General features: G+C 38.1%; 2 protein-coding genes and 1 non-coding gene across 7 annotated transcripts; 2 read left to right on the forward strand and 1 right to left on the reverse strand.

The window, feature by feature from the left end:
- The first annotated feature begins 9,707 nt into the window (after positions 1–9,707).
- On the forward strand, positions 9,708–14,310 carry LOC106437524 (WD repeat-containing protein 44). Of its 2 annotated transcripts, XM_013878424.3 has the most exons (6): positions 9,708–10,981; positions 11,116–12,118; positions 12,211–12,301; positions 12,550–12,839; positions 12,944–13,037; positions 13,230–14,310. In XM_013878424.3, exons 2-6 carry the CDS (start codon positions 11,249–11,251, stop codon positions 13,679–13,681), a joined length of 1,797 nt encoding a protein of 598 aa, XP_013733878.1. In that variant the 5' UTR covers positions 9,708–10,981; positions 11,116–11,248; the 3' UTR covers positions 13,682–14,310. The 2 variants fall into 2 exon arrangements, with proteins under 2 accessions (XP_013733878.1, XP_048629670.1); XM_048773713.1 differs by lacking the exon at positions 9,708–10,981 and having other exon boundaries at positions 11,033–12,118.
- Positions 14,311–14,947: 637 nt separating this feature from the next.
- On the forward strand, positions 14,948–15,018 carry TRNAG-CCC. The gene has a single exon. It is a non-coding gene; the product is annotated as a tRNA-Gly (tRNA).
- Positions 15,019–15,891: 873 nt separating this feature from the next.
- On the reverse strand, positions 15,892–25,307 carry LOC111213076 (glutamate synthase 1 [NADH], chloroplastic). 4 transcript variants are annotated; one of them, XM_022714736.2, is made up of 20 exons: positions 24,726–25,307; positions 24,523–24,642; positions 24,057–24,170; positions 23,813–23,965; positions 23,633–23,733; positions 23,450–23,546; positions 22,876–22,985; positions 22,695–22,798; positions 22,426–22,605; positions 21,993–22,336; positions 21,844–21,914; positions 21,290–21,759; positions 20,168–21,192; positions 19,897–20,058; positions 17,974–19,797; positions 17,612–17,880; positions 17,213–17,518; positions 16,870–17,137; positions 16,535–16,792; positions 15,892–16,452 (listed from the first exon to the last, which is right to left on the reverse strand). In XM_022714736.2, exons 1-20 carry the CDS (start codon positions 25,092–25,094, stop codon positions 16,198–16,200), a joined length of 6,600 nt encoding a protein of 2,199 aa, XP_022570457.1. In that variant the 5' UTR covers positions 25,095–25,307; the 3' UTR covers positions 15,892–16,197. The 4 variants fall into 4 exon arrangements, with proteins under 4 accessions (XP_022570457.1, XP_048629677.1, XP_048629682.1 ...); XM_048773720.1 differs by lacking the exons at positions 23,633–23,733; positions 23,813–23,965; positions 24,057–24,170; positions 24,523–24,642; positions 24,726–25,307 and adding an exon at positions 23,259–23,387; XM_048773725.1 differs by lacking the exons at positions 23,633–23,733; positions 23,813–23,965; positions 24,057–24,170; positions 24,523–24,642; positions 24,726–25,307 and adding an exon at positions 23,307–23,387 and having other exon boundaries at positions 23,450–23,542.
- Between the last annotated feature and the right edge of the window lie 1,291 nt (positions 25,308–26,598).

Here is a 26,598-nt window from a genome sequence, read left to right on the forward strand (position 1 = left end):
GTAGGTGGTAGGCTCACCGCACCAACAACTGCGATCCAATTATCAACAAAACGATCCGACTCCAAGGGCAATATATCATTCTTGACTGGGACCATTCTCCACACTTCCTGAGCAAGAGGGCATGAGAAAAAGACGTGATCTATAGATTCCACGGCTCCGCAAACGCCACACTCAGCTGTTGGGATAATGTTCCGAGCTGCTAGTCTCTCATTGACTGGGAGGCCTCCATGGATCGCTTTCCATATTAGTAGTTTGATCTTCGTTGGTGTATGCAACTCCCACACTTTCTTAATCCATGGGACCTGTCTTAATGCTGCAGCCCCTGCCTCATCCGGCTTATCTTCTAAAGCCGCTAGGTATCCAGACTTCGTATTATACTTCCCAGAATCATGTTTTAACCAGATTCTCTTGTCGGGGCCTTTCTCCTTGCTTGGTTTGATACTTAGTATCTTATGGGCGATCTCTGGGAACAAAGTTTCCACTTTACCTATGTCCCACTCGCACGAATTTGCTTGAAATAGGGTCTTGACAAAGGCTTCATTAGTCTGTTCAGTTGCTGGTCCCATCGGTGTCTCTGCTTTGGTCGTTGATAGCCATGCATCCGACCATATTTGGACTGTCTCTCCATTGCCTATTGCCCATCCAAGGTGCTTATTGACCAAGTCTCGCCCAATCAGTATACTTCTCCACCCGTGTGAACAGTTCTGTGACGCTTGGACCTCTAGCAGCGGACTGTACTTACAGTATTTTCCCTGCAGTATACGTGCTAGTAAACAGTCCGGGTTCTCCAAAATCCGCCAACTTAATTTGCCCAGTAACGCGTCATTGAAACTTTGAATGTCTCTAAACCCAAGGCCTCCATCTCTTTTCGAGTTTGTCATCTTACTCCATGAGATCCATGCCATCTTCTGTTGGTCTTGGTTTGGATCCCACCAAAATCTAGTTAAGGCGGACTGAATTCGTTTGCACAAAGAAGTCGGTAACTTGAAGCAAGACATCGAGTGGTTCGGCATTGCCGAGAGAACCGACTTAAGCATAACCATTTTGCCCGCTGAAGATAGGAATCGCGTTGACCACCCCTTAGCTTTTTGCCGGATTCTGTCCACTGTTGAGGTGAAAAGATCTTTTTTCCGTCTCCCAAAATGCTCGGGTAGTCCAAGATACTTCCCCACTCCCCCCTCCTTTTGTATATCCAGCTCCTTTTTTACTCTGTCTTTCAGGCTCTGTGGCGCTTTCCGGGAGAATGTAATTGCTGATTTCTGCTTGTTTATCATCTGTCCTGATGCTTGCTCGTATAGCTTCAGTATCTCATTCAGCTTGTTGATGCTCTGTTGGTTTGTCCGGCAGAAAAACATCGTGTCATCTGCAAAAAGGAGATGATTGACTCGAGGGCAATCTGTTGCAACTCGGATTCCTTGTAACGATCCCTCGCTTTGAGCTTGCAAGCATAACCCGGAAAGGACTTCACTGCAAAGGATGAACAAGTAAGGAGACAGCGGGTCTCCTTGCCGCAAACCTCGTGTTGGAATGACTCTCCCTTTGGCCGTGTCATTGATCAGAAAAGAGAAAGAGACTGTAGTCACACACTGCATAATCAAGCCGACCCACTTCTGATCGAAACCCAATCTTTCAATCTCGTTATTGAATCTAATCACATCTTTTTCCGTAAAATTCGATGTACTAGTTTTACTGATTAATTAACAGATATACCTTAATCGTTAACATCGCTTGTTATCCAAAAATATTTAAACAAAATTGAGTAGGAAAAGATCATTTAAAAGCAAAGTCGAACCAATCAAACTTAGCTTTCGTTTGTTACCTTTTAAAAATATTTTTAAAAATCTCGAGAATGCTTAAATCTCAACTTACAAATCAATCTCGTATCTATACAATGTTTTGAAAAGCGGACCGAACATTGACTCAACATTATAGTTGGTCAATAGTCGGACTGGTCCAACCGGTTCAATCTGGTTCTAATGTTTTGACAAATTGCTGAGACTCGCCGCTCTCTTCACATATGCTACGTCTTACGTGTATATTTAGGCAATTAACCTTGTCACATTTTTTTTATGTAGCATTTTAATTTTGTTGCATTACTCTATTTGTATATGATTAATCTACGGGATAATTTTTTTTTGTCAAAGGAATTCTACGAACATACTGGATCAGTCATTTTGGATATATTTGGACACATTCAAAAATTTACAAAACTTTAAAAGAATTTAAAAAACTAATTTCCACTAAAAATTGCATAAATTACTATAAATTTTTCGGAGCATAATTATTGTAAAAGACTACGTTCATATAAACTTTAGTTTTTGAACTTGTGATCATATATATCTAATTACTTTTTTAAAAAAAGACCGTATCATCCCCACGCACAAAGCAAAAACTAAACTGTTTTATACAGTGCTTGCCTTGGAAAAATGCAAAAGGAAGCTCGTGCTTCTGGTCGTTAAAAATTATAAATTTTTGCGGCCGACTTTTTTCTAAAAGTTACAATTAATTCAGTGGAAAGGCTTAGTCTTTAGAGTATTTTTTTAGAGATGGCTAGTGTTTTTTTTTTTTTTTTTTTTTTTTTTTTTTTTTTTTTTTTTAATAATATATTAATATATAAAATCTGCCCGAAAGATCGGGAATCAGATACGGTTACAAGCTCGCTTTGAACAAAATTATCGAAATCTGACTATTACAAACCTAGCTTCGCCCACCCACTAAACCCGGCGCATTCCGCTAAGATGTTTTTTGAAATCCTTCGATATCGGTAGCCGTTCTCAACCATCAACGTGACTCTCGGGAAAGTGAGGTTCTCCGCGTTTCCGCGGATGCCGGGAGATCCCTTGACATTTCCGGAGTAGCTAGTTCCCGATGATCTCCACAAGCTCATAACTTTCTCTGTCTATGAAGCGCAAGACGACCGAAGGGGAGAGATCATATACTTACCAATGCCTTGCGAATGCCACCAAGGCCAGCTCGTATAAAGCGCCACCGACACTTTGACCGCATCCCAAAACGAGCAAGCACTCGCTTCTGCCATCTACGAAACCTGTACAAAGATGAGTTGCCTCCACCGCCACTTCCTGAAATGCAGTCTCTAAACCTGTGCAAGAAACGCCAGCCTCACCACCGTAGAAGGAACAAGACCAATCACCACGGCGCCGGGATGTGAGCTTCGACTGGATGCTGACTCTGAGGCGGCGAATGACCCCCGAGAACCGCCTAAGCAACCAAGGCCTTTGAGAACCAAAGGACCAATTTCTTGATCAAGAACTATCAACCCCTGAGCCACGGGGTGTGATATGACGATGATGAGCGAGAGACTTGAACTCGTCGAGTGAAGCCGTCACCTACTCTCGGAGAAGAACAAAACAGGAAGCCAGGAGCAGGAGCTCCGAAAGAGTTGCGAGGCAACAAGAAGACCTCTCATGGCCATAGACGACCACTCGAGGTGAACCGGAAAACACACGCACGAAGAAATCAGACCGGACACTTTCACCACGATCACATCCGCCTTCAACCCTCGTCTCCTAAGCCCTCAAAGAACCTGAGAGAACTCTTGGTTACGGCAAGCCAAGCATCGGAATCTCTCCGACCCGAAGAAATCCTAAGCAAACACCACCATAACCGAACAAGCACGAGCACCAGCAACAGACCCGCAGCTGCAGACCACCGCCGAAGCCACCGTGACAAGACCCTTTGCTACCACTCCTCGACGACAGAGAACCCGAGAGATCCATAAAGGGAAAAGTGAATCTCTCCATAAACTCAAAAGCCGACTCTAGATCGCTCTACTTCGCCGGACCCTCACCGCAATTCCGGAGAAAGAGCTACCCCTACCTTGAATCGGCTCCTCGCGACTGAAGCTTCCACCGGCGACGCAAGCTCGAACCTAGAAGAGCAAGCATATCGGGAGAGGGAGAGCAGAGACGACCTAGAGCAAAGAGGAAGACGAGACAGAGGAGAAGAGACCCCTCCGGCTCCGGCGCGCGCTCTGACGCGACGTCCGTACGCCGGAGAGTAAGATTCAGTCGCAGATGAGATGAAAGGTCGAGAGAGAATGTGGATAGAGGAGAGAGAAATCTCTGATGGCTAGTGTTTGTCTCTTGTATATTTGCATATTTCGTCTCCGAGCTCTATGCACCAAATAGAAATCGGCACATATTCAATATCCATAAATTTCAGAAGATTTTGAATCCATCTTCTTCTTTTTAAACACTTTGAATCCATCAAACCTTTATATTTGCTATCCAAAATTGGGATATGCATATAAAGCAGACATTTGAATCCGTTTTAGGATAAAAAGTTTAAAATCATACTATAATTTTCACAATACATAATATAATAATTTTCTCAAATTGCGCTATTATGTTTTGCATAAATCATACTAGTTTATTTTCACACAAAAAAGATTGGAATAGTAAACAGATGTAAACTTACTTTGAATTTCTAGTTTTTAGCAAAAATTACAGATTAAATGTTGATTTTGTACTTTTATATAATTTTGAAGATTGTTGATAAAAAAATTATAAGTTAAATGCTGAAAAATTTTAAAAGACATTTTGCCAACAAAGTTAATTTCTTTGCAAAATTATTTTGAAAATTTAAAGTCACTATTATTCTTTATTATAATTAGAAAAATAACACTGAATTTCTTTTATATATAAATACTACATTATTCGAGGTCTGGATATCAACTTTCAAAATTCTTTATTATTTGGATCTAGATTTGCAGTATCTGTAATTTAAATACCCGGATTCATATTTGGATTCAGATAACCTAAATATCCGAGTATATCTGAATAGATAAAGACGGTCTCGAATCTTAGATATTGTCAGTCAACCGCTGGCCAAAACAGTTTTCTGCTTACTTGTCAAAAACTCAAGAGTTAGATAGTTTTATGGGCTTTACCTGCACCTGATATTTAGGTTTAGGCTTTTAATAGATTTTATCAATTGGGCTGTCTTTAATTTCCGGATATAATGTGAAGGAGCCGGATACTAAAAGTTTTGGACCGCTTTGCTACATCATCTATGTTAATAAAGAATCAAAGATTAGTAAACTCTTATTCAAATTGAATTTTATCTGTTTCGATAAATAAACGAAAATGTCTCTAATATTTAATGTTATGACTCGGATCATTTAAAAAAAAAAACAATTAGATAGTTTCAATCATCGTTTTAAAAATATGTGCAAAAGATTCCCAAATGGCATCCCTACATGCCACAGGCGCACAAACTAACGAACCAAAGTACAGACATTGACTTTTTCTTTTGATTTTGCTTTTTCTGAAATCTTGTACGGTAAAAATATATGTAGGTCTATAATCAGATTCAGATGGGACCCACAAATGATGAGAAGAAAGACAGTTGTTACGGTACTGGTTGAGATTTAGGAAGAGAAGTGTTTAGGACAGCTAGTCGTGCCCACACGGTGTCAGTGGTGGTCCTCGCCAAATGGGGTTTGATTAGAAGGACCAGTGTCCAGTCCATAAGGGATGTGACAATTTCTCTCACTTTTTGTTCTTTTGATCATATGAGGAAATTCCTTTTCAAATAATGAAAACAAAAACATGAACTTAAAGAATGTTTGTTTACATTTACAACGAAGGTTTTTGTGTGCTCGACAATGTTTAGACTAAATCAAGAGATTATATGGTTGAAAGAGTATATCTTGTACAGAATGTTCCTATTTCATAATTTTCCAGTAATCCTCCATATGAAATGAACTCTTCTATTCTACTGTATCGACCAGCTGACTAATTTTAAATTAATTCTAGAATCAATTTCTAGTGTAATTCAGTTTCTCGCTTTACAGTTGGCATTAATTATGATGGCTATTTGTCATTGCCGACGGGTCTTGTGCATCTATCTTTTTTTTCTTGAACAACTGATCATGAGTCGCTGTGTGTATGGATGGTGTGGTGTATACATATATTAAATTGTATGACATATTTATTGCAAATGAAACATAAAACCAGGTTTAAAAGACCGTATTGCAAAAAAAAAAAAAATATCCAAACCAAAATTGTTTATATTAGTGTCGTAAATTTTTAATTGAATAGTAATAATTCTTACGAGAAGTGAGAACATATCTGTCTTGAGTTCTTAGGTCGAGGTATGTCATAATTAACTCCTACCTTCGCAAGTCCATAACATCTCGTGGTCCTTCCACGTACTCTTTCACTGCTCACGCATGGACCAAACCCTAGCTCTCTTCTCTTTTTTTTTTTTGAACAATCTCTCTTCTATTATTTCTCTCCTTAATTTCAACAACTGTCTAGGGTTTTTGTCAATTGCCGAGAAAATGCATCATTTTCTCAGCAATCGAGAAAGTAAAAAATCAAGACACCATAACTCGTTAATCAAAAAAAAATTTTTTGTCTAGTTGTCTTGGATTTTGAGTGTGATGTCTTAAGAGTTTGAATAAAACCTAACTTCCATCAATGCCAAAAGAAAACTCCATATCCGATTGTCTTGAATACTGAGTAGTGTCTTGCCATTTTGAATTCCAGTTCTAGCCAAACTTCCATCAATGCGAAAACTTCAATTCAAACCTACTTCCAGCGTAGAAAAATGGATTGTTCGTATTGTGATGCTTATCCATAGTTAAATTTATACTTTTCATAATAAATGTCATTCTAACATTTGTTTTGTTACAAAAAAGTATCACTTTACAATTTCAATACAAAATATACTTACTTTCCGCTGAAAATTAATTTTAAACTGCATTGATTTTATAAAAAAAAATATTTATCTCAAATACTATTGGTCAGAGAAGTGTAATTAATAATAACTTACATATATTTCAGCAAATTTCTTAATATGTGTGAAAAATATCATAGTGACATTTATTCAGAAACGGATGAAGTATTTATTGTAGATTTTCAGTTTAAAATATTTGTAATTAGTGGATTGATCTAAGGCTTATATATATTAAATCAAATTATGTTCCAATTTCAAAACAGAACATATATTTTTTCACACAATCTTTTAGATAATAATTTTTCCCATGGATTTTGACAGATTTTAGTATGAATTAGATCAACCCAATCTTGGATCAAATCAATTAGGTGAAATCAAGGTAACAATAACATTTCAATGTAGTTGCTCTTAATATTTATTACTTTTAGAAAGATTCATGTTTTAGAAAAAAAAGTTTCTAAAATATTTATATTTTACATTTTCAATGTATATATGTAATAATGATAAATTGTAAATTCTAAAGATATTAATTGTGTTTACCGAATTTAATTGATTAAAAATCATAAGAAATAGCTAAACACGAAAAACAATGCATTTATTGTCAAAATTTTACGAGTTTTTTTTAATCCTACTATATAAAAAGGACTAAATTCAAGGCTTTTGGAACTATCCACCTCAGCCAAAATATTCTCATCCAAAAAGAATTATAAATAGATGTCATTTAGAAGATAATTAACTAACATACAACTTTTGATATTTCTAAAAATTTTAAATTTGTAACTGCTAATTTATTAATAGAATCATATATCTATATTGAATTATGTTCTATTTTTAATCGTTAGACTTTAAGGGTAAATAAATTATTAATTTATAATATATATAGTTTATAACTTTATATTGTAGTTATAAATAAAAAGAAAATAACCGGAAAGGGTGAAGAAGCTCATGTAAAATTATGTAATTAAAATGGTAAAATGGTGAGTATGATGAGGTGAATCTAAGAAAATTTGTTGTACAAATTATGGTGCTTTCTTCGTCCACTATAATAATTTAAAATAAAATATATATTTACATAAATAAGTCAATATTTTTTTTTTTTTGGTAAGATGTTAAGATTATCATTTTCTGAAAGGTTACACTGTTGCTTTTAAACAACTTATTACAGCAAGGAAACAAAAACAACCAACAACAACTCAAGGTAAAAAAAGCCTTAAGGAAGTCTTATACAAGAAAGATAAAAAGAAGTAGAGAAGAGGAGAAATAAGAACTTGCCGGGTAAGAGAGAGGACGGTCACGCATCATACGGTCGAGAGAGGCAAGGATGACTGATGAAAGTGAGGAGACAGCTGTGAACACACGAGCATTACGCTCTTTCCAAAGCAGGTGGATGGCTGACTGAAAGTAGAGCTTGATGACTGGAGTAGCATGCGCATCTGCGTTGACGCGAGGTTGATTGATCCATACTACAACAGAGTGTAGATCAGCCGGAGGAGAAATCCAAACTTCAGCAGCAAAAGGCTCTCATATCAAGCGAGAGAAAGAGCATTCAAAGAAGAGATGATGGTGAATCTCTATTTCCAGATTACAAAGGACGCACGTTCCTGAGACATTTAACCCCCAATGCCTCAAGCGATCCTTGGTTGGCAGTCTTCTCCGCAAAGCCAGCCATGATATAAACGCATTACGTGGAATATGTTCCTTGAACCAAATAGTCTTGTGCCAATATTTGTTGTTGATAGTGTTTATATTCTTTTCTGACATTAGTATCCATATTTTTTAGTAAACTGATCCAAAGAGATTAGTTTGTGGAGCTAACCAAACGAGGATTATAGTGTTTACTTTGGAAAAAGTAATAGGTTGAATGATAGATGGTGTGAGTGCTTTTTCACATAGAAATCTGCACATATATTAAAATTGTAAGATTTGAATCATAGAGAAAATATAGTGTATATGACTGAAGTTGGGCCATTCCGAAATAAAGATGGCTAAAATTCTTCTTTGTCAAAATGCATAGATGTGAATCTTATATGAATAGAGTTCTCCATTGATTATAGAAGTGTAATAAACTCCGTGTCTAAAGGAGAAAAAATGTTATATAAGTGAAAACAAAAATTATGATTTTTTTTTCTTGTGCCAATAGGCTCTTTGCAATTTGAAGAAGAAAGAACATATTATGCGAAAATCTTTGGCTCGGTCAAATTTTATCCAGTTGTGTATAAAACTGTTGTTATATGATTCATGTAATTTTTCAGTGTTGATTTAAAAGCCTAAAAAACCTATCTATACTGACTTTTTGATATTTTTTCTGTGATTTGAATTTAAAAAGAGATAAAACTTTCGATAAGTTATGTAAACTCAGAACAAGTATTTAGCTTTAGAAAGCATTTACATGTTTCAAACTTATAATATATACATATATAATGTTTAAAATTATGCATATAAACCTGTGTAAAATGTGCCTGAATATGTTTTTCTTCTTTAATGTGTTAATCGTACTATATATAACATTATTTTAAAATTTCAAAAAGTTTATCATATACAAAAAACCATCAATAAAAAAGATAATTCTCCATCTACAACAAGAAAAATTATAAATTATAAACATATAAACTTAAATTAAGAAAAACTAACATTAGAAAAACAAGAAGTTAATGTAAAAGAAAAAAACTGATAAATAATATTATAAATAAAATAAATTTATAAGACAAAATCCGCGCGAAACGCGGAAAAAATCTCTAGTAAGTGTAAAAGAAGGAGTATAGTATAATGATAGCGATTTCATGTAATTTTCCCCCCTTTTTTTCATGCGCGCAGCGAATTAAACCACAATCACATGAAGCGTCTCGATTTCCATCAAAAAGGAGTCAATTAAACGCTGATCCGAGTATTATCATTTGTTTTGGCCTAATTGTTTTCCTAATTCATACATATAATTATTGTTTTATCCTCTATGACATCTACGGTTTAACAAACAACTTATACTCTTCTACCGATATCGTAAAGTTGATGGGCGGCATAACTATCATCAACATAGACATTAATATTAATGAATGTCCATGTTACACCTCCCAAAATCCAAAGTCAACTTTGACTATATAATTCACATATCCCGACAGCCAAATACGCGTATGTATAAAGTTGCGTACGTATCGTCAATCTCCCTTCACGAATGGCTAGATGCTACGGTACATCGTAATTATGCTATCTAGTGGGTCCAATCTATGTTGAATGAATCCGTACAAGAGAAATAAAGTTGCTATTTTTCTGAGGCAATATGACAAGTAAGTAGTGGACTAGCGAACAAGTCGGTAGGTTTTAACCACGTCGAGTGAACATAAATACACAATACGCATGCGCGGATGCGCCTGCGAATGAATATAACAGGCATTGTAATTTTGTATGTGAAAAGTAATTATGCAATGTAATGGATCAATACACGATACACGTGCCCCACTCTGTTCGTATGGCTACAGTTTCTAGAATTAGTCTGAACTTAGATTAATGTATAATCGTTATAAACTTATTAAATAATCAAAAAAAAACTTATTAAATAACAACGACTCGTTCATAAAATTCCAACAGATGACAAAAAGAGGTAAAATGACACAGTAAGAGTACACAAACTCACAACCGTAACAGAAAATAAAGAATCCAAACTCACATCTAAACTATGCCTCCTAGCCACGAGGGATCACAAAAAGATCTAGATAATGATAAACAAGTAAATGTCGAATTTATTACAACTAAACATGTTTGTAATAGTCAGTAGATTAATTAACAGAAACAAATAAGAAAATATTGTTTTTTTGGCTTGAGAACTCAAGCATTGTAAATAGTTTTCTCAGCTACCAGTGGCGGAAGTTAAGGCCGCAACTTTTTTACCAAAAATTGTTATACACCAAAATAAAAATTGTTTGGAGAAGGTTAAATAAGGCAAAAGCAAACGGTCGGTGACACACAACATGACAACACAAGTATTCGTGTCCTCTTCAGAAAACTCTATATCCCTTCGTCGGACAATCCATCTTCTTCTTCCCAACTGTCTCTTTGCTTCACAGCTTTCTATACAAACCTTTGATTCTTCCTTTTTTAAAATAGTAATAATCCATCTCTTTGTACTTCTTTTCGTCCTTTTTAATTCTGTCTGGTTTGGTCTCGTCGTCACCATAGAGAGAATTTAGTTGAATGGTCTCTGTGTCCAGTCTCTCCACCACTGCTTCTCCTTCGGGATATGTTTGTTCCCATTTCGAAGAAACTAAGTGAAGAATAACCAACCCACGTATGCAAGTTTAACTCTTTTATTTATTTTGAACTCAGTTTCTCGAACTCTGCGATTGCTTATTTTGTAAATTTCTTTTTTTATATATATATATTTTACTTTGTAAAATTGTTATAAATAAAAAGCCTTTGTAGGTTGCTTGGTTGGAAGCAAAACTGGCAGTTGTGGTCCTTGTTGAACATTCCTCTTTTGAGAAGAAAAAAAAAACTTAAAAGCAGCATTGTGCTCTAAGCTTGGTTCTATAGTTTGAACAACGCTCGAGAAACAATGGATCACTTGTCTCAAGAGGAAGATTTGCAGTTCTTTGATGCATCATCTCCAAGTGGTTTTGATTTTGATCCTGGAAGTGTTGTGGAGCGGCGGAAGAAGTTCTTGGAGTGGATGGGACTCGAACAAGTTCTTGTTCAACCGAAAAACTCAGATGCTGAATCTGGTCTCGATGGAGATTCTGTTGAAGCTGCCGAGCAGAGATCTGGAGGGTGCAGCTTCTCTTCTACGCAGGTATCTTCCTCTGGTTCAAGTGAGGAATTGTCTCTGAGAGTTGATAAAAATGTCGGTGGATGCGATGCAACGAGAAGGCAAAGCTCTTCAATGGCATCGTGTTCTGATCCTACATGTTGTCAAGTGATGGAAACAGAGAAGCAGAGCACCATTTTCAAGAAGGGATGGTTAAGGAGGCTACGGTCTATGGGATGTTCCACGGGTACAAAGATCCAATCCGGTGTGCTTTCAAGAGTTAAGGTCAAGCATTACAAGAAACAGACCAAGGAGCTTTCAGCTCTTTATCATAGCCAAGACATTAAAGCACACAATGGTTCCATTTCATCGATGAAATTTAGCTTCGATGGGAAGTATCTTGCCAGCTCTGGTGAAGATGGGGTTGTACGCGTGTGGGAAGTCACTGAAGATAAAAGATCTACACTACAAAGAGATTACCTTAACCCTTCGTGTGTGTACTTTGAGCTAAACGATCACTCCCAGTTGAAACCGAACAAGACCACAGAAAAGTTCAAGAAAACATCTGATTCAGTATGTGTTGTCTTCCCTCCAAAAGCTTTCCGGATAATGGAGAAACCTTTACATGAGTTCCGCGGCCACACGGGTGAAGTCTTGGACATCTCATGGTCAAAGGATAATGTAAGCTTCCAAAATCTTTACAAATATTGCTTTTAATGCAAGTAAACAAAAAAAAAAACTAAGGGATTTTTTGTGTAATTTCTTGGTGTTAGTATCTTCTCTCTGCTTCAATGGATAAAACTGTTCGGCTATGGAAAGTCGGTAGCAATGCTTGTCTTGGAGTCTTCCCTCACAATAGTTATGGTATGTTGTTACTTTTACAATTTTATTACATCTTATTTTATTTTTTTATAATACAAGGAGGTTCAGTGCCGAATACTGTAATCTCCTTACACCCGAAACCTAACCGCAACATTTAATATTAGTTTCCTTCCAGTGGTCACTCGAACCAGGGACCTCTGACACAATGGCCAGGATCCAATTCAGCACTTTTATTAAATATTAGTTACTACTTTGATCTGACATTATCTTTCTTTTCTTTGTTTTTGCAGTAACTTGTGTTCAGTTCAACCCGGTGAATGAGGACTACTTCATGAGCGGTTCGGTTGATGGAAAAGTTAGAATCTGGAACATTTCTGGTTGCAATGTTGTTGATTGGGCTGATGTCAAAGACATTATATCTGCAGTGTGTTACCGCCCTGATGGACAGGGAGGAGTTATCGGTTCTCTAACCGGAAGTTGCAGATTCTTTAACATGTCTGGAGAGTATTTAGCGCTGGACTCTCAGATACATTTTCATAACAAAAAGATATCTCCAAATAAACGGATCACTTGTTTCCAGGTAATTATATTATCACTCTTTGTTTCTCCTTGTCTTGATACTTTGTTTACTTCTCTTGCCATTGTGAGATGTTAACAAATATTCATGTTTTGTTTTCCTTCCAGTTTTTACCTCAAGACCCTAGCAAAGTCTTGGTTGTTTCCGCGGATTCCAAAGTTAGAATTCTTCAAGGCAGCGATGTTGTTAGAAGATACAAAGGTATGTTGTTGTTTTTTTTTGTCAACTACAATAATGTCTAGTGTACATGTAAAAATACTACTCCTCTGGTCCTAGCCTCTTTTGCTAATGATGTTATGTTATGTATTTTCAACTTTCATTTTCTTTTGCATACCTCTATGGTTGTTTCTAAACTAGTCTCATCTCTCTCTTTTATTTTTTGCCTCACATTAGGGTCTCCTAAGTCTGATGGAAAGTACATTGTTTCAGCTCGTGAGGACTCCAATGTATATATATGGAGCAATGGAAAAGAGTCAGATTCTTTTTCTTCTTATTCTCAAACCAAAAGGATTAGATCTTTTGAACGTTTCTCCACCAATGCATCCGTGGCAGCAACCTGGTGTGGGTTCTCAGATCACAACAGAACTATCCCGTTTTCTTCACCGCCTTGCTTATCCCTCAAGGAAAGTGGATCAGTTCCCAAGGGAAACGCGACGTGGCCAGAGGAAAATTTAACAGAAAATCCTCTTTCTTCAATGACTGCATCTCAGTACAAGTTTCTCAAGTCCTCGTACCAAAGAGCAACAAGTAGCTCTCTAGCTTGGGGTATGGTCATTGTCACAGGTGGTTGGGACGGACGGATCAGAACATTTCAGAACTACGGCTTGCCTGTGACCGTAACTTGAAGGTGACATTGTTCCTTTATTGATAGGAACAAGCACATGGTTCTGGCAGGTCTTTGAAGCTATGGTGGGTCCAAAAGGAAATACCAGAACCGTTTCTGCTATTGTCCAATAGTCGAAAATAGACTCAAAATGCTATTTTACTCGTAAAAATTATCATCCTGTGGAGATGTATCAAGAAGGGTGAGTGAGAGACTTCATCGGTAGACGCAGAGGAACATATGTGTTTTTCTTGGTAGTAAGTGTCGGTTGGAGATGGTTTCAAAAGAGTACGGATTTGTCTGAAAAATCCTCGACAAGGGGATTGTGGGGTCCAAAGAGACATCAGACAAGTGATCATGGAGAAGGAGTGGTTGTGGCTGTAGGAGAAAAGTGTTTTATAAGAAAAAGAAAAAAGTTTCTAACGGTAGTGATAGGTTTTGTTGTGTCTATTCGTTCGTTGCTTGATACGGTGTCGTTTGATAAGTTATATCAGCTTATTTTTGAATTTGATTTCCACTTATGTAAGATGAAGAAGAAACAAGAATTAATTGATTGTTAGTCAGCTCTAACTCAGATAGAGGCTCCGGGGTTTCGTGTCTGTAAATTTACACAGCCAAACCTTTTTTAGAGTAATGTGATCAAATTAGTAATTTCGTTTTTTTTTTCCTGAACCATCACTTCTAAACTAACAAGTATCGATAATCATTCTGTAAACCGTAGACAGACAACTCAAATGCAATATTGGTTTTGTAAGTGCAACCAGAACAAACTTGATTGCGGTGTAATAAATTGACCATTGCGTTATTCCAGTATAGTGGTGGACTGGTGAGGTGTATAGCTGAATCGTGGTGCAGTAAATTGACCAAGTAATATAACAATTAAAGTACATAAATATTTTTTATTATATATTTTCTAAGGGTGTAACTGGTAAACAAATATAAAATTTGTGAAATTTAAAATAAATGGAATGGTAAGAATGGAATATAACAAAAAAAAATAGAATGAAATTCATTCCATTCATTCATGATCAAATTTGTTATGAAATGATTTTCTTTGTATTTTCTCTATTTATTTTTGGAATTGATGGAATGAGTATTTCATTTCATTCATGTCAAATGGTAAAAAAAATTTTGAAATTAATGGAATAGACTATTCCATATCATTTCATTCCAAAAATCTTCCATCCAGTTGCAGCCAAAGTGTGTTGTTCAAAAAAAAAAATTCTAAGTGTGCATTTATGTTTTACATTGAATAATACGGTTATAATAATTTTGTATAGTATCAAGAGCGCATCTGGTGTAGTGGTATCATAGTACCCTCCCACGGTACTGACCAGGGTTCGATTCCCTGGATGCGCATATTTTGTTTTTATAATCCGTTCTCCATTTTAGTTTTATGTTTTGTTTCCTGGCATTAGCAGTTTCATAAATTAGTCTGCAATTTGGCAAAAACGTCCAACTAATTGGTTAGAAATAGTCTTGTAGGATATTCGAGTGTACAGAACACTAAACCAACTTGATTTTAACAATTATAACTAAGTGTCTGACTGGTTCAAATGCAGCGGTTGCGGAAGTTTGTGGATGCGGGCAATTGCGGTTTCTAGCGGTTTTAAGAGATTTGTACGACTGGTACTGCGGTTAAAAATTGGTGCGTTTGCGAATGACTTATGATTGGTTAACTACCAAATGCGGTAACAGTCAAATAATAAATTAACAATATTTACATTGAATATAATTATAAAAATATCAAAAATCATAAAATAATAAATATAAAATTTATATTTAGAAAGTTATAATTTTAATTTTTGAAAATTTATTGAAATTGTTTTTATTATAAAATTTTATAATATTAATTAAAATATAATAGATATATTTTAATATTTTCATAATTTCAATTTTAAAATTTTTATTAAATATTTTTACTTTTGTATATATATTGTTTTTAAAAAAGAAAAAAAAATTTACCTTCCCGCAACTGTCCACAACCGCAAACGCTAGCTAGAGCCAGCTTTTGAATTTATGAGATTCAGAACGGTTTGAAGCAGTTTAGAGCGATTTGAGTGATTGTTGCAAACCGCCGACAACCGCTACCAACCGTAAAAGCTGCGTTTGCGGGTGGTAGCAGAAAAACCAGTCGCCCCCTAAGTGAACATTTCGTAAGGTCATCTCATAGAACTACATTGTCCGATATAATAACAGAAAAGGAACTATGTCACCATAAGATTTACTATATATTGTAAACTAGTCCTTGCTGATGTAAATAAGATTCACAATTGCTTAAGATTAAGAAGCTCAAAATAGACAAAGAAAAAGAAAAGACTGAACAACCAGGAACTATGCATTACCATTCCCTTATGTTCAAATCCAAAGCAGAAAACAAAAGAAATTCAATTCCAAAAGCATTAACAAAATAAAGCTAAGGAAACCCCTACCAAGAAAAATGTAATCCACATTCATTATTACTATATGAACGATAATAAACAAAAGACCAAAACAACCTAAGCTTTTGCTTCAGATTCAAGGCTTCCTCTCTTGTTCCTAGTGTTGGTGCTTCACCTCGTTGAGATTTTGTCCTACCGTTGCGTCAACTAGGTCATCCTCGTTTTTGCTGAGGAAGTTGTCCACCTGAGATGCAGCTTGACGTCCTTCTGAGATAGCCCAAACCACCAAAGACTGGCCTCTCCTACAATCACCAGCTGCAAAGACACCTTCCACAGTTGTGGAGAACCTGCCATACTCTGCCTTAAAGTTCGACCTGTTGTCGCATTCTAGTCCTAGCTTCTCAGCAAGTGTCTGCAGAAAACAAGCGGAAGCCATTCAGTCATCATAGCCAACAATATAAGAAAGATAATAGAGTAGAAAATGAATCACTTACAGGCTCAGGTCCAAGGAATCCCATTGCCAAGAAAACAAGGTCCGCTTCAATTATTTCCTCAGAGCCTTCAATCTCCTTGAAATTGAACCTTCCGGATTCATCCTTCTCCCAACTCACACGCACGATCTCAAGCCCTTTCACGTTTCCGTTGTCATCTCCTATGAACCTCTTGGTCAAGACCTCATAGGTTCTAGGGTCTTTTCCAAATTTGGTGGCAGCTTCTTGATGTCCGTAATCAATACGGAACACACGAGGCCACTGTATTCACACAACAATACAAGGTACTTAGTCAACAGTTATTTAATCTAAGAATGCTTAGGATAACTGAAACAAACCTGTGGCCAAGGGTTTCCAGGAGCTCTCGTTGATGGTGGCTGAGGAAGAAGCTCTAGGTTTACAATGTTGGTGCAACCATGGCGGATAGAGGTACCGATACAATCCGTGCCGGTATCACCTCCACCAATAACCACAACCTTCTTACCCTTGGCAGAAATGTAATTGCCATCTTCAAGATTGCTGTCCAACAAGCTCTTGGTGTTTGCATGAAGAAACTCCATAGCAAAGTGAACACCAGTTAAGTCACGACCAGGCACTGGAAGATCTCTGTAAAAATAACAAGTTGAAATCATTATAAACCGTCTCAAATTCTAGTAATGAGAATTTAGTACAAACAAGTACCTTGGTTTAGTGGAGCCAACAGCAAGAACGATTGCATCATTCTCCTCCTTAAGTCCATCTAGAGAGTAAGACGGGTCTTTTCCAATGTTAGCATTGACCACAAAGTTGATACCTTCTTTGGTCATAAGATCAACCCGGCGTTGAACTATGTCGATTTTGTCGGTCTTCATGTTTGGGACTCCATACATCATAAGCCCACCAATTCTATCAGCACGCTCATAGACCGTTACCGAGTGGCCCATTTTGTTCAGCTGGTCGGCAGCAGCAAGTCCAGCCGGACCACTTCCGATAATTGCAACTTTCTTCCTGCAAACACCAGAAGCAAGACATGTTAATCAATAAAATGTAAACTCTATCCAAACATAAAAACTTCCAACAATGGAAAATAAAATAGCTTACCCTGTCCTCGTGAGAGGAGGTCTTGGTACCATCCACCCTTCCTCAAAGGCTTTATCTATAATAGAACACTCGATACTCTTGATAGAAACGGGGTTCTCGATTATACCAAGAACACATGAACCTTCACACGGTGCCGGGCATACTCTCCCAGTAAACTCAGGGAAGTTATTCGTCTCAAGTAGACGATTCAGCGCTTCTTGCCATCTGTTTTGGTAAACAAGTTCATTGAACTCAGGGATCTTGTTACCTAAGGGACACCCAGAGTTCTCCTGCAAATTGAAAATAAAAGAAAAAGTTAATCATAATATTTATGAGGATAACAAACAAAGGCAATTTAACATAACATATGAGAATAAATATACCTGGTGGCAGAAAGGAGTTCCACAGTCCATGCAACGAGCAGACTGAGTCTTGAGAAGCGGTCCGGGCTTTGATTCCTCCATGACTTCGTTCCAGTCATTCATACGAACATTGGGATCTCTGTACTTAACTCCCTCACGCTCATAAGCGATGAAGCCACGATGCTTAACAGCATTATCTACCAGAGAAGGCTTCTTCGGAGCTTCAGTGGCAGCTCCGTTTCCGGACACAACCTCTTTCGAAGAGGCAGCTGCTGCCATGTTCTTCAGCTCTGCAAAGGCGTCCTTCTCCTCAAGTTCCTTCTCTTCCATCTCCTCAGCTTCTTCAGCAGCACGATCAATCGCTTGCTTGGAGACCTCCTCGTCCTTCATGGCCGCCAAAACACGCTTGTAATCTCTAGGGAAGACCTTGATAAACTTCGGAAGCAGATTCTCAAAGTCTCCGAGAACCTCTTGTGCAAGTTGGCTGTTTGTGTGTCGTTGATGCTGCTGGATCATCATCTTGAGCGTCATTTTATCTTCATCATCTTCAACTTTGTCCAGATCAACGAGTTCAAGGTTGCACCTCGTGTGAAACTCCCCATCCACGTCGAGGACATAAGCAATGCCACCGCTCATACCAGCAGCAAAGTTTCTACCAGTCTTTCCAAGCACCACAACAGTTCCACCAGTCATGTACTCACAACCGTGATCACCAACACCTTCCACAACGGCTTGAGCACCAGAGTTACGAACAGAGAATCTCTCAGCCGCCATTCCATTAAAGTAGGCTTCACCACTAGTGGCACCGTAAAGCGCCACGTTACCAATAACAATATTCTCTTTGGGATCAAAGCTGCTTCCTTTAGGAGGGTAGACAACAACTTTACCTCCGGAGAGACCTTTACCAACATAGTCGTTGCTATCACCCTCAAGCTCTAGCGTAATACCAGGACACAAGAAAGCTCCAAGACTCTGCCCAGCACTTCCTGAGAACTTGATGTGAATTGTATCCTTTGGTAGACCAGCCAAGTGGTAGCGTTTGGTAACCTCATGGCTCAGCATTGTCCCAACAGCGCGGTTAACGTTGCAGATGGGTGTTTCAATGTACACAGGAAGAGACTTCTCTAGAGCAGATTTGGACAACGCAATCAGCTCTTGATCCAAAGCCATGTCTAAGCCGTGATCTTGTTTCTGGACACAGTACTGAGCAGCACCTGGACGAATCTCAGCAGCAGGTCTGAGCAGAAGAGAGAGATCAATGTTCGCAAGCTTATCGTTGTTCTTCACAACTTCCCTGTCTAGCTCAAGCATATCTGCACGACCGATCATTTCAGTTAGAGTTCGGAAACCAAGTCCAGACATGATCTCTCTGACTTCCTCGGCAAGCATGAAGAAGAAGTTGATAACATGCTCAGGCTCCCCAGCGAACTTCTCACGGAGAACTGGATCTTGAGTAGCGATTCCTACAGGGCACGTGTTCTTGTGGCACTTCCTCATCATGATACACCCGAGTGTAATAAGAGGCGCAGTACTAAATCCAAACTCTTCTGCACCGAGAAGGGCAGCAACCGCAACATCTCTGCCGGTTTTCAGCTGCCCATCTGTCTGAAGAACAGTACGGCCACGGAGGTCATTAGCAACAAGGGTTTGGTGCGTCTCGGCTAGACCAAGCTCCCACGGAAGACCAGCATTTTTAATACCAGTCCAGCGAGAGGCCCCGGTACCACCGTCATGACCTGCTATCAGAACATGGTCTGCGTGACCCTTCACCACACCACTAGCAATAACTCCAACACCAGCTTCGGATACAAGCTTAACACTGATACGGGCCCCAGGATTGGCATTCTACACAAGATAAAAACAAAAGAATGTTAATAAAAATCAAAAGATTACACAGATTCAATCCTTTGTAATGTTAAGTATTCAGAAAGCATAAATGGGAACCTTGAGATCGTGAATCAGCTGGGCAAGATCTTCGATAGAGTAGATGTCATGATGAGGAGGTGGACTGATAAGCCCCACACCAGCCGTGGAGTTTCTGGTGATAGCTATGTCTCCTATAACCTTGTGGCCAGGTAGCTCTCCACCTTCCCCAGGTTTGGCTCCCTGTATGACATTAAAGAACACTAGTTAGGAACTTACACCTATAACTACTTTGAGCAACAAAAAAACATTATATATACTTTGAAAAGAGATTCAAAAATGTGAAAAATACCTGAGCCATCTTTATCTGCAACTCGTCAGCATTGGTAAGATAGTAGCTGGAAACACCAAATCTTCCACTAGCAATTTGTTTGATGGAACTTCTTTTAGGGTTCCTTGAACCATCTGGAAGAGGCTCCATACGGGATGGCAGTTCTCCTCCCTCACCTGTATTTGACTTTCCTCCAAGTTTGTTCATAGCCATTGCAAGGGTTTGATGTGCCTCAAGTGATATCGATCCATAACTCATAGCTCCAGTGCAGAACCGCTTAACAATCTCACTGGCAGGCTCCACTTCATCTAATGGAATCTTGACATCTGCTTCTTTGAACTTCATGAGCCCACGCAAGTTACTCTGCTTGTTCAACTCATTGATACGCTTAGAGTACTCCTTGTAGGCGGCCACACTGTTAGTCCTTGCTGCCTCTTGCAACTTAGCAATTGCGAGAGGGTCGTTAAGATGAATCTCCCCGTTCTTCCTCCAGTGATAGTTCCCAGGGTTGGAGAGTGCTGAAGCTTCCGCGCTTCCAGGTGCATAGGCACGTGCTGGAAAAGCCATCTCGTGCAAAAGAAGCGCGTCACGTGCAAGCATCTCAAACGTAGCTCCTTCAACTCTGCTTGGGGTACCGGCGAAACACTTCTCAATGACTTCAGAGGAGAGCCCAAGAGCTTCGAAGATTTGAGCACCCTTGTATGAGGCCAGGGTAGAGATTCCCATTTTGGCGAGAACCTTCATCATCCCATAGTTGCTAGCCTTGTAATACTTCTTGACAAGCTCTTCTTTGGAGTGGAACTCCCCGTTGGATTTAGGTGGTATCTTGCCATCAACTTGTAGTCTATGGACGGTCTCTACAGCCAGATATGGGCAGATGGCATCTGCTCCGAACCCGACAAGTGTACAGAAATGATGCACTTCACGGGGCTCAGCAGACTCTACTATCAAACCAACTTGGGTGCGTGCAAGGCTCTTAACCAGGTGGTGATGAACGGCGCCAACAGCCAAGAGAGAGCTCACAGCAACACGCGTTGAAGAGAAAGCTACACATTTAGACAATTAAAAAATGTAAGAACATGATAAAGAACATCTAAAGAAGGAATCTTAGAGTAAGGGTTTAAAAGGAAGACAAATGTATACCTCGATCAGACAAAACTAGTAATGTGTATCCCTCCTTGATCGCTTCATTTGCTTCAGCACAGATTCGGTCTAAGGTCATCTCCAACCCTTTTGTGCCTTCTTCTTTAGGATAAGTTATATCAAGAACTTTAGTCCTCCAGCCTCTGTAGTTCATCTTCTTAACAGATTCCATCTCTTCAATGGTCAATAGAGGACCTTTCAGAGAGAGACGGTGACACTGCTCCTCAGTTGTTTCCGTTAGATCACCTTCTGGGCCAATCATGCACTCCATTGAAGTAACAATCTTCTCACGGATAGGATCGATCGGAGGATTTGTTACTTGAGCAAACATTTGCTTGAAGTACTCAAAACATAACTTCTCCCTGTTCGACATAACAGCTAGAGGTGCATCATTTCCCATAGAACCAAGTGCTTCAGTGCCGTCTTTAGCCATCGGAAGCAGCAGCATCTCCAAGGCCTCAACTGTGTAACTGCATCCATAGGTAATAACAAAGAGTGAGAAAAATTACAAAGCAACAGATTAATACAATCAGATAGAATAAAAACAAACATACCCAAAGGCTTTTAGTGGAGACAGTAAACCATGAATGCCCATGCTCTCCATTGAGTCATCATCACTAGACGCCTAAGTTTCAAAAGACAAAGGTTAAGTAAAGGAACTGTAAGTTTTATTATTAAGGGATTAGTCTAGTCGTTAGCTTACCGTTACAGCCCCAGAAATTGGTGGAGCAATCCGTTCAGTCTCCGGAACTGACTTAATGATGTCTTTGAGTTCAATCTTTTGCCTTTCAAGCCATTCGCCATAGGGCCTTGCCTGGGAATACTGTTGCTTCAAGGCATCGTCATCAACAACAATATGCTTCTCAAAATCGACAAGAAGCATCATGCCTGGGTTAAGTCTTCCTTTCCTCATCACATCTTCAGGTGGTACATCAACCACCCCAACTTCACTAGCCATGATGACTCTTCCACTGTGGGTTATGTAGAACCTACCAGGACGAAGCCCGTTACGGTCCAATGTGGCACCCAAGTAGCGGCCATCAGTAACTGCAAAACATTGGATACAGAGTTTCATCAAATCTAAAGACAGCATGACAAAAGAGTTTGAAAAAGGACAACACTAGAATAGTTCTTACATGAGATTAGAGCAGGTCCATCCCATGGCTCCATTAGCGCAGATAAGTACTCATAGAAGGACTTCCTGCTTGGATCAATGTTTTTGTCATTCTGCCATGCTTCAGGGATCATCATCATAACAGCTTCAGGAAGACTTCTGCCAGCTCGGACAAGAAGCTCAAGAACACCATCAAAAGCACCTATTAACAAGACAATACAGCAACATGTCAGAGAACCATGGAATCTAAGCAAAACTTTGATCTAAATGTCATAAGACCATGACAGTTACCTGAGTCAGAAGAGCTAACATCCACAATAGGTAGAAGCTTCTTCAACTCCTGCTTCGATAGTCCAAGTTCCTTGCACTTGAGCAGACCTTCACGTGCCCTCATCCTGTGTGGAATAAAAATTCATTAAAAGTACTCAAAGGCATTACATGAAAACTTTAACATCTGCTATCTCTCACATACCAGTTCACGTTTCCCCTAAGGGTATTAATCTCTCCGTTGTGGCCCAAAACACGCATAGGCTGAGCACGATCCCAGCTGGGAAATGTATTGGTAGAGAACCGAGAGTGGACCTGAAAATTAATAAAAACATAAAACCGAGCATAATTAGTCATTAGTTATCAACCAAAGTAAAATGTGTATGTATGCAACTGAAAACTTTACCACTTGGTCTTTCTTAGACACAACTTCACAGCATCTAGTGGGGGTCTAATATTGCGGAATTGCTAACTACCTTTACCAACAAAATTTTAGACTTAAATCACGGACATTGTGATAATTTCAACCTAATGGTGTACATAAGGCAACAGGGGACTCATAAGACGTATCTGATTTTACCAACTCACCAGCATCCAAAAATTAAAAACACTTATAAAGGGTTTGGAGGAACTTAAGAGTCATTTCAAAGTTGCAATGCCTCAGAAGTCATTCCTCAACCTCGCATCTCCTTGGTTACCCCACGTTTGGTTCCCATGCTGTTTGTGGAGCATGGAGTCAGCAATAAAATGAAGAGATTCTGAATAGAATATTTATTTACCAGGGCCATGTAGCTCGTAAACCTTTCACTCCCTAGATCCGCATAGTAGTACTCCTTGAGCTGATCAGGCTTCAGTTGTCCCTTGTAGACAACAGTCCTGCATACAAGGAAACAAAGAGCCATTGATTATATCATTGCTGAGACAAAAAAAAAATACAATTCTTCACTGAAGTCACCACATACCTGGAAGATAGAGAACAGATGTAGAAATCCTTCATGGCACCATGTTCAAGGTTCAAAGCTGCTCGGATTGCAACCATGGAAAGCCTTCTAAGGATGTACATCTATCAAACATAAAAAGTGTCATTAGCCTAGTCTCTCACTAAGAACAAAAGAATATAAGATGACAATGTAAAACAATACCTGTTGCTCAAGGTCAACTTGGGATTTAGTTGTAGGAGTGAGGAAAACTTGCTCGATGATCGGTTCCGTCTGCAAAGCAGACTTCCCCAAACCAGAGTTATCAGTAGGAACTGATCTCCATCCAATAACTGAATGACCAAGTGATTCAGCAACCTGAAAAAAAAAGTAAAAAAAAGTTTTCATTAAGCTCCTAACAAATTTTCATATATTTTAAAATATGGGGAAAAAAAAACAAGAGACAAACCTTGGTGAAAACACTTTTGCTTTCATCTCTCCTGGACTCAGCGGTTGGTAAGAAGAACATACCAACAGCATACTTTCCAGCCGGAGGAAGCACAAAGCCTAGATCTTTAGCAGCCTGATCAAATATTTCAAATTTATTTCAGATATTAATACAAAACAAAAAAAAAACAAATACTTTGGCTTAAATCCAAATCAGATTCTATACAAACCAATTAACTACAAAAAAAATATTTTGATGGTTAAAAGCAAAGTAATTTTTAGCAGCCAGTTACATCAAAGACTTAAAATTAATTCAGATATTACAAGAAAACAAAATAACAGAAAAATACTTTTGACTTATAGTTATATCTGAAGCAGATTCTATACAAACCAATTAACCACAAAATTATTTTTTGGTTTTAAAAACATAATTAATTTTTTGCATGGATAAATAAATATATTAGTCTTGGAGAGATAGGAAGACAAACCTGAGCATAGAACTCATGAGGCATACCAACAAGAATCCCAGCGCCATCACCAGTGTTGCTCTCACACCCACACGCGCCTCTGTGAGTCATCCTTATCAACATCTCCAATGAATCAGTCACCTGAATTTAAATTTCAATTTTAGTTAATTAATTAATTAATTAATTAATATCATATCATTTTATTACAGAACAGTAAACGCTACCGTTTTGCGACTAGTCTCGCCGGACAACTCCGCGACAAAACCGACTCCGCAAGAGTCTTTATCAAACGAAGGATCGTACAGACCCATCGGCTTCTCCGGAACACCGGAGAACGACGACTTAACCACCGTCCTCAGCTTCGGAGACCGGCCGGGACCGTCCGATCTCCAAAGCTGAAGAGTCTCGGATCCGGATCTCTTGATCCGGGTCCCCATGAACGGATTCTTCACGGAACATGAGCCCCTGCGGCTGACGCCAGACGCGACGGCCAATTGAGAAACGGAGGTGGAGTCTCTCCTCAGAGATCGGGCGGGAAACAAGCGGTTGTTTCGGATCTGCAGAAGGGAGCTCGACGAAGAAGCTGCCGACATTTTTTTCTCTCTTCTCGAGAAAACAACAGTGAAGAGTTTTTTTTTGTTTTAATGGATGAATATCAGATTCGTTTGTTCTATTAGGAATATCACGAGATCGATTTTATGTAAACAAACACCAAAAGGAGCTGATGAGATAACAAAACTCAGATCAGTCTGGGAGCAAGGCGGCAGAGGGGGGGGAGGTGGCGGCTAGGGGGAGAGAGTTTTTGTGAGTATTTGCATTGCTTAGGTATTATATTTATAGAGGAGAGAGAGGGTTGTGTGAGAGGATTTGTTCAGCTTTTTTTGCTTATTTAATTTTTTTAATTTTAATTTTTTAATTCCCATACGAATTTTTAATTATTATGTATTGTTTGTTATTATTTTGGTTTTTTTTAATTTGTTACTCTTGCTCTTGCCCATGTTATTTAAATTCTATTAATTTATTTTATTAAATTTAGATTATTTTACTAATTTATGTTATTTAAAAAATCTCTTGATTTTGTGATGAAAGTTTATAGACTTTCACAAAATATTAAAGTATAATTTTGGGTTAAAATTATATTTTATTAAATTATTTTTCTTACATTTTATTATAATAGTATATAATGGGAGTAGTTTAATTTAGTTTATGTAATAAGATTAAAGTAAATATATTTTATGATGATATAATAAATAATTAAATTTTAATATTTGACATTTCATTATTTTAATAATCTAGAAAGAAATCGAGAAAAAAAAGAGATTAATGGTATCATATCAAAAATGTCCAAATGTAGAGAAAATAATAATTAAAATGAAATTATTTTAATAATGGATAATTGTGACATTTCAATATATGTGTGGGGTATAGCTCAAAAAAAAAAATTATATATATATGTGGGGCTCAGTAGTGAAGGTTACGTGTATGTGGCACGAGACAACCGCTAACTGTGGGTTCCACCGTAGAGGAATACTACCCACGATGGCTGCTTCAGGTCTGAGTTTAGGGTTAATACAATAATTTATCGGCTACGAGCCTCCGCAAATACGCGGTTAATTTGTTTTTACAAGCTGCAGATAGATGATGATTGATGTCCAGGGTCAAATATTGACACCTGATATTTGTCGGGGTTAAAACGTAGTTATCTAAATTATTTAATTAACGAGTGATTTAGGTTGGTTCATAGTTAAGCTTCGGTTATGGTAGTAAAAAACTAGTAACGGAAAGTCGATCATTGTTCAGTGGATATCGAACGTGACGCTATTGATGACGAATCAATTGGTTGAATTGAACCGCACCCAGTTTATATATTTTTAATTCCGTATGCGGCCAACTGTATAATGTGACTCATAAAAAGCATAATCTAACGACGTTAATTTTATTTGTTTTATTGACTAGTATAATACTCGTGGTTTAATTATGTAACTCTGTGTGCATTTTGCCGCCTCACTAGTACAGAGTTTAAAATTTTGTTAGTTCAGTAAAAAAACTAAATTTAATATAAAATCTAACATTGTACTAAGCAGAAATAAAAGTGTG

The sequence above is a fragment of the Brassica napus genome, chromosome A3 (assembly GCF_020379485.1).
Source record: "Brassica napus cultivar Da-Ae chromosome A3, Da-Ae, whole genome shotgun sequence".
NCBI classification, from domain to species: domain Eukaryota; kingdom Viridiplantae; phylum Streptophyta; class Magnoliopsida; order Brassicales; family Brassicaceae; genus Brassica; species Brassica napus.